General features: G+C 55.5%; 1 protein-coding gene across 1 annotated transcript in view; it reads right to left on the bottom strand.

Annotated features, from left to right (window-relative positions):
* The window catches only part of KIRREL (kin of IRRE like (Drosophila)), a 53,746-nt gene that overhangs the window by 22,326 nt on the left and 23,157 nt on the right, over positions 1–8,263 (bottom strand). Inside the window, exons 3-4 of the mRNA XM_015429558.1 lie at positions 6,220–6,361; positions 3,821–3,970 (exon numbers count right to left, since the gene is read on the bottom strand). Of these exons, the coding sequence (XP_015285044.1) occupies positions 3,821–3,970; positions 6,220–6,361 (292 nt within the window). The remainder of the gene's footprint in view (positions 1–3,820; positions 3,971–6,219; positions 6,362–8,263) is intronic.

Raw genomic sequence — 8,263 nt, 5'->3', positions numbered from 1 at the left:
GAGGAGGAGGAGGAGGAGGAGGAGGAGGAGGAGGGGGAGGGGAAGATGAAGAAGAAGAGGGGGGGGAGGCGATTGGATTTATACCCTGCCCTTCACTACCCAAAGGAGTCTCAGAGCGGCCACAAACTCCTTTTCCTCCCCCTCCCCGCAACAGACACCTTGTGAGAGAGCTCTTGACAGAAACTGCTTTTTCAAGAACAGCTCTGCTAGAACTACAGCTTGCCCAAGGTCATCCATCCGCTGCAAGTGGAGGAGTGGGGACTCAAACCCGGTTCCGCGCACTTAATCACTACACCAAACTGGCAAAGAGTAGGAATCAATGGACAGTTCTCACAATGAAGGGTCGTAAGCAGTGGGGTCCCCACGAGGATCGGTACGGGGATCAGTACTACGGTATTTAATTTGTTCAGAAAGGATCTGGAACCGGGGGTGAGTAGTGTACTGGCCAAGTTTTCTTGTAGTGAATTCAAGATGGTGAAAACCAAGGATGCATGTGAAGGAGGACCTCCACAAACTGGGTGAGTGGGCGGCAACGGGGCAAATGATCAATGTTGTTAATCATAGAATCACAGAGTATTGTGTTCAGGTGTGGGCACCACAATTTAAGGAGATCGACAAGCTGGAACGTGCCCATAGGAGGGCAACAAAGATGGCTGAGGGGTCTGGAGACCAAGTCCTATGAGGGAAGGCTGAAGGAGCTGGGGATGTTTAGCCTGGAGAGGAGATGACTGAGAGGTGATACGATCACCATCTTCAAGTACTTGAAGGGCTATCATAATAGAGGATGGGGCAGAGTTGTTTTCTGTTGCCCCAGAAGGTCGGACCAGAACCAACGGGTTGAAATTAAATCAGAAGAGTTTTGGGCTAAACATGAGGAAGAACTTCCTGACAGTTAAAGGGGTTCTTCAGTGGAGCACGCTTCCTCGGGAGGTGGTGGGCTCTCCTTCTCTGGAGTTTTTCAAACAGAGGCTGGATGGCCATCTGACAGCCATGCTGACTGTGTGAATTTAGGCCGATCACGAGAGGGAGGGCAGGAAGGGTTGCCTCAGGGCTTAGTTCTCGTGGCCCTTTCTTACACGCCCAGGGAAGTGCTGATTGCCGCTTTGGGGTCAGGAAGCAATTGTTCTCCACACCAGTGTTGCTCAGGGATCCTGGAGGGTTTTTTTTTGTCATCTTCAGAGCATGGAACAGCAGTCACTGGGTGTGTGTGAAGGGCGAATTTCCTGCCTTGTGCAGGGGGTTGGACTAGATGACCCTGGAGGTCCCTTTCAACTCTATGATTCTACGATTCCGGGGTCATCTAAAGTGATACCATCACTTCGCATGATCTGGACACTGTACTTCTGTTGATACAGCCCAAAATCTCATTTGCCTTTTTGGTGTAAGTGTCAGGTGATGGACACTGGGACAAAAAAATCCCAACTCCAAGTATAGGCTAATGGAGTCTGAATATACAGAGAGGGAAAATTTCGGGATCGTAGTGGGCCGCTCAATGAGAGTGTCAACCCAGTGTGCTGCAGTGGTGAAAAAGGCAAACTCTCTGTCAGGGATTACTAGGAAAGGGATTGAGAATAAAACAGCTAAAATTGTAATGCCCCTGTGTAGATCTATGGTGCGGCCTCATTTGGAATACTGTGTACCTCAAAAAGGACACTGCAGAGCTGGAAGAAGTACAGAGGAGAGCAGCCAAAATGCTTCGAAGTTTGGAGTACCTTCCCTCTGAGGAAAGGATGAGGAGTCGGGGACATTTCAGTTTAAAAAAGAGACAACTAAGGGGTGGGGGGACAGACATGATGGAGGTTTATAAAGTTATGCCTGGGGTGGAGAGAGTTGACAGATACATTTTTCTCCCTCTCTCAGAATGCTAGAACTTGGGAGCATCCAATGAAACTGATAGGCAGTAGGTTCAAGATGGACAAAAGGAAATACTGCTTTACACAGCAATTTGCTGCCAGAGGACGTAGAAGAAGAGAAGAAGAAGAAGAAGAGAATACATTGGATTTATTATACCCCGCCCTTCACTACCCAAAGGTGTCTCAGAGCGGCTCACAACCTCCTTTCCCTCCCTCTCCCCGCAACAGACACCCTGTGAGGGAGGTGGGGCTGAGAGAGCTCTTGACAGAAACTGCTCTTTTTCAAGGACAGCTCTTATCAGAACTATGGCTTGCCCAAGGCCATCCAGCAGCTGCGAGAGGAGGAGTGGGGAATCAAACCCGGTTCTCCCAGATTAGAGGCCGCGCACTTAACCACGACACCAAACTGGTTCCTTTCCCTTCCCCTCCCCACAACAGACACCCTGTGAGGTCAGGGGTTTGAGAGAGCTCTTGACAGAAATGGCTCCTCTTTTCCAAGGACAGCTCTTGCCAGAACTACGGCTTGCCCAAGGTAATCCAGCCAGGTGCAAGTGGAGGAGGAGTGGGGGATCAAACCCGGTTCTCCCAGATTAGAGGCCGCGCACTTAACCACGACACCAAACTGGCTCTCTGATGTAGTGATGGCCACCAAAATAAACAGTTCTAAAAGGGGATGAGACAGATTCATGGAGGATAAGTCTATCAATGGCTACTAGCCATGGTGACTGAGGGGAACCTCCACGTTCAGAGGCACTAAGCCTTTGAGCCCCAGAGCCAGGAGGCCACATCAGGGGAAGGGCCTCAGCCTCTCTGCCCTGTTGTTGGCCCTCCAGAGGAACTGGCTGGCCACTGTGTGAGACAGGAGGCTGGACTAAAGGGACCCTCCCTGGTCTGACCCAGCAGGGCTCTTCTGATGTTCTCCTCAGGGGAAGGCCTCGGCCTCTCTGCCCTGTTGTTGGCCATCCAGAGGAACTGGTTGGCCACTGTGTGGGACAGGAGGCTGGACTGGATGGACCCTCCCTGGTCTGACCCAGCAGGGCTCTTCTGATGTTCTCCTCAGGGGAAGGCCTCGGCCTCTCTGCCCTGTTGTTGGCCCTCCAGAGGGACTGGCTGGCCCCTGTGTAAGACTGGAGACTGGACTGGAGGGACCCTCCCTGGCCTGACCCAGCAGGGCTCTTCTGATGTCCTTCTCAGGGGAAGGCCTCGGCCTCTCTGCCCTGTTCTTGGCCCTCCAGAGGAACTGGTTGGCCACTGAGTGAGACAGGAGGCTGGACTGGATGGACCCTCCCTGGTCTGACCCAGCAGGGCTCTTCTGGTGTTCTCCTCAGGGGAAGGCTTCGGCCTCTCTGCCCTGTGGTTCGCCCCTGTGTGAGGCAGGATGCTGGACTAGGTGGACCCTCCCTGGTCTGACCCAGCAGGGCTCTTCTGGTGTTCTTATCGGGGGAAGGCCTCGGCCTCTCTGCCCTGTTGCTGGCCCTCCAGAGGAACTGGCTGGCCCCTGTGTGAGACGGGAGGCTGGACTAGATGGACCCTCACTGGTCTGAGCCAGCAGGGCTTTTCGGAGGTTCTTATGCCTGGCTGTTTGGGTTCCCCCACTGGGCCCCACATGCAAACTGCCTTTGGCCGGCTGCTAATCCTGTGGGAGGAAGTCTCCTTCTCGCTCACAGCCCTGCCGGGTTCAGGCTGTTGCCAGGACCCACCCATGCCAGGCCCCCCCGTTCAGCCCAGGGCGGAGGGCCGCATCCCCTAGACGGCCGAGGAGAAACCAATCCTTCTGGAAACTCCCAGCCGCTGCCGTCTGACAGCCGAAGAGGCCAAAGGGCAGTGCTGACTGCAGACCCAAACCTTTCCAGAGGAGCAGACCGAAAAAGAAGGGGAGGCTTGAAAACTTTCTTATTCCCGGCTGCTGATGAAGGGGGGGGGGGGGGGAAGAGGGGGGGTGGAGGAGGTGCCACGGAATTGCTTACTCAGGACGGTCAGCTTGGCCCGCCGGGATCGCAGCGCCGCTTCTGTGGCCTGGCACTCGTACAGAGCATCGTCCGACAGTTCGGCCTCGCTGATCTCCAAGTTATACTGCCCCGATTCGGCCGCCCCGACGATCCTGTAGCGCGGCCAGGCTGAAGACAGAGAGGAGACAGGCAGTCAGGCTGGGCCAGGCGGGCACCTAAAAGGACTTCACCAGTGTTCCCTCTAAGCTGAGGTAGTGTCAGCTGGCTCACATTTGTTTAGCCTCCAGCTCACACATTTTTGTCTTAGCTCAGGAAGGATGGGGCTCCACAGCAAACTAATTTATCACGATTTTAATGCCAGTAGCTGACAAAGTAGAATTTTTGCTCACAAGAATCCACAGCTTAGAGGGAGCATCGGACTTCATCCAAACAGCGGGCTTCTGGGACTGTTTTCAAAGCCGGGCTTCCCCTGAGGTCAACGGTGCAAACGTCTCTGAGCAGGTGCAGAGTTCTAGCAGCCAGCACCGTGTGCTTGTTTAGGCTGAATGCCGGCCATCAGCCCTGCGCCTGCATCCCGTCCGGCTCTTTGCCGGCTTGATCAACTATGATTTGCCAGCGGGCAGCCTGGAAAATCCCACGAGGCTAGTTCTGGACATGGACAAAACCTGCAAAACCTCCAAAGCCAGAGGGGCACGATGGAGGGGGAGGGGGAGCGGGATTTCAGCATCCCTCCCCATAACTGATAGATGGAAGAGGAAGGAGGAGGAGACTGGATTTAACACAAAATAAACTTTAGGAATTCACTGTCAGAAAATGTGGTGATGACCAGTAGCTTAGGAAGGATTTAAAATAGGACCCTGACAAACTAGAGTTGCCAGGTCCATCAGAAATGGCAGCAGGGAGATAGGGGAACGTTCCAGGAGCCAAAAGCGTTGTTGTGTAACATGCCTGCATTGTTGCACAGTGTGCCTACATCACCTGGAAGTGACATTGGGAGCAATGCTCTGGTTTTTGGGCAGAACTCTATGGTAAAATCAGCCTCAAACCATAGAGTTTTGCCCAAAACCGAGAGTGTTGCCCCCAGATGTCACCAACATGCCTAGATTTTCTGGGATGTGTGGCTGTGGTCTTGGCATTGTAGAACCTGACGTTTGCCAAAAACTGTGACTGGCATCCTCAGAGGTATAAACACAGAAAGATGGAATACTCTCTGTGTCAAGGTGAGAAGAAAATGGTAGGCAGTAAATTTATATCTACTCCAGAAGCTGGGTAGGGCTGAGTCACTGTCTTGTAGGAGTTCCCCAGGCTATGGACATGCTAATGGAGGAGCTTTCCTGAGGAGGTTCTTTTGTTTCCTGAGGAGGTTTCCTGCTTCCTGAGGAGGTTGTTGAAATTCTAAACTGTGAGCTAGCTCACACTCACTCAGTTTAGAGGGAACACTGGTGCCACTCTAGGCAAAAGGCCTCATTTGTGCTGGCAACTGAGACGCTGGGACAGGATTCGGTCGCTCTGGTGTGGGATTTCAGCGCCAGGCAGCCCTGGAAGCGAGGAGAGGTTTGCAGGGGCCACGCGGGAAGGAGCCCGCTTTGAGCCCAAAGGAGCACAACCCAAACAAAACCAGAGAGAGGAGTTGAAGTGGAGCAACAGAAGCGGAGAGAGCCCGTGGCTCCTTGGTGGATGCCGCTCCAATCCGTGCCCAACCTCCTCCTCTGCCAGAAGGTGGCGCTATGGTCCCGCTGGAGGGGGCAGCCCGCTCCGAAAGGGAGGGAGGGGCTGGAGAGCAGGAGGGGGCGGGGCCTGTAAATGGAGGATGCAGGAGAGGATTCGGGCAGAGGGAAGCTGAGTTTTCCCAAGGAAAAAGGGGCGGGGAGAGGCACCCACCCCTCCCGCCCAGGCAGGAAGGGACAGAAACCAAGCAGGCGCTCTCTCTCTCTCTCTCCCCTTCTCCAAGGATGGCAACCGGTCCATGAGAAAGGAGGCCTTTCTCCTTTCCCTCTAAGCTGAGTGAGTGTGAGCTAGCTCACAGTTTCTTTAGCCTCCGGCTCACACACTTTCGTCTCAGCTCAGGAAGGACGGGGCTCCAGAGCAAACGAATGGATGCAGCGGCCAAATCGCTCGCTCACAACTGGGGTGCAGTGTTCCCTCTAAGCCGAGTGATTGTGAGGCTGCTCACAGTTTTTTAGCCTCCGGCTCACATATTTTCTGTCTCAGCTCAGGAAGGAGGGGGCTCCGGAGCAGACTAATTTCTGCAGCAGCCAAATGGCTCGTTCACGACTTTAATGCCCGGAGCTCACAAAGGGGACTTTTTTGCTCACAGGACTCTCCGCAGCTCAGAGGGGGCCTTGCTTGTGGATTCTTTGGGGGACAAGAGAGCCTTCTGCAAAGAGCCCCCCCCCTCGGCCTGTCCCCCCCCTTACCTTTGAGGCCCTGCCCCATCCCCAGGGCCAGCCCATCCTTGGTCCACTGCACGATCCCCGAGTAGTTCAGCACCACGCAGGAGAGCACGATCCGCTGCCCGGCAACCACCGTTTGGTCTTCTGGCTCCTCCGTGAAGCGGCTCTTAACATAAGAACATAAGAGACGCCAATGTTGGATCAGGCCAATGGCCCATCCAGTCCAACACTCTGTGTCACACAGTGGACAAAAATACCAGGTACCATCAGAAAGTCCAGCAGTTGGGCCAGGACACTAGAAGCCCCTCCCACTGTTGCCCCCACCCCAAAAGCACCAAGAATGCAGAGCATCCCTTGCCCCAGACCGAGAGTTCCTATCTGTACCTTGTCGCTAATAGCCACTGATGGGCCTCTTCTCTTAACATAAGAACATAAGAGAAGCCAATGCTGGATCAGGCCAGTGGCCCATTCAGCCCGACACTCTGTGTCACACAGTGGCCAGAAATACCAGGTGCCCTCAGGAGGTCCAGCAGTGGGGCCAGGACACTAGAAGCCCTCCCACTGTTCCCCTCCCCAGCACGAAGAATACAGAGCATCCCTTGCCCCAGCCTGAGAGTTCCTATCTATACCTTGTGGCTAATGGCCACTGATGGACCTCTGATCCATATGTTGATCCAATTCCCTTAAGAACATAAGAGAGAAGCCAATGTTGGATCAGGCCCATGGCCCAACCAGTCCAACACTCTGTCTGTCACACAGGGGCCAGAAATACCAGGGGCCATCAGGAGGTCCAGCAGTGGGGCCAGGACATTAGAAGCCCTCACACTGTTGCCCCCACTCCTGAAGCACCAAGAAGGCAGAGCATCCCTTGCCCCAGACCGAGAGTTTTTGCCTATACCTTGTGGCTCATAGCCACTGATGGACCTCTGCTCTTAACATAAGAACATAAGAGACGCCAATGTTGGATCAGGCCAATGGCCCATCCAGTCCAACACTCCATCACACAGTGGCCAAAAATACCAGGTGCCCTCAGGAGGTCCGGCAGTGGGGCCAGGACGCTAGAAGCCCTCCCACTGTTGGCCCCCCCCCCAGCACCAAGAATACAGCGCATCCCCGGTCCCAGACGGAGCGTTCCTGTCCACCCCTTGTGGCTAATGGCCACTGATGGATGAGGCCGGGGCGCCCAGACAGCTGCGCTTGGGAGCAGAATGCTGCCCCAAAAGCCACTCTCCCCATTGACACTTGACCAGCCTGCCCCGAAGTGCGCTGGATGGATTGAGGCCCCCTCCGGGCTGCAGTTGTGAGCTTCCTGGCAGAAGACCAGGGCCCCGCTCACAGGCTGAGAAGGAGCACCCTCAAACAGAGTTGCCAACCTCCAGTTGGGGCCTAGAGATCTCTCAGGCAACAGAGTTCAGTTCTCCTGGGGAAAATGGCTGCTTCGGAGGGCGGGCTCTACCGCACCCTGTCCCGGCTAAGCTCCCCTCTCTCCCCAAATCCTGGCCTCCCTAGGCCCCCCTCCCAAAGGCCCAGGGATTACCCAACCCAGAATTGGCACATCTCCTCCCCCGAACCAGGCTGCAGCTTGGCATGTGAACAGTGTGGCTGGCGCTCTCCAGGGGAGGGGGGCAAGAGACCACGGAGTCCTGCCTCTCCAGCTTCCTAACTGGCACTGCTGACCACGGGGAAGAACTGGACACTTCATCCCAGCCGGCAACGACTATGCCACCGTGGGTCACCCGTGCACCAGCAGCAGCATGCCACAGTAGTGACGCTGTGTGGGCACACACACCCTACCCACACAGCCAGTCCCGCCCCCTTCGCTGCACGGCTGAGAGTGGCAGCGAAAGGGGTTGTGGGTCCAGAGGGCACCTCTTCCCCGCCCCCACCCAGGAGGGGCGATTGGGTCGATAGCAGCCCTTTCCAGAGCGCAGAGACAGTCACATGGCCCCAGATGAGGCAGCAGCCCCGGGGCTACCGTGAGATTGATGGGCGCGTGCGGCAGGCTTTGCCTCGGCGGGCCCGGCTCTGTGCTGAGGACGGGGGAGCTCGCTCGTGCGCTTCTCTCTTG

The sequence above is a fragment of the Gekko japonicus genome, unplaced genomic scaffold (assembly GCF_001447785.1).
Source record: "Gekko japonicus isolate JY-2015 unplaced genomic scaffold, Gekko_japonicus_V1.1 scaffold358, whole genome shotgun sequence".
Lineage (NCBI taxonomy): Eukaryota > Metazoa > Chordata > Lepidosauria > Squamata > Gekkonidae > Gekko > Gekko japonicus.
Note: the sequence above shows the minus strand (reverse complement) of the source record. Positions and strands in the feature narration are given on the sequence as shown.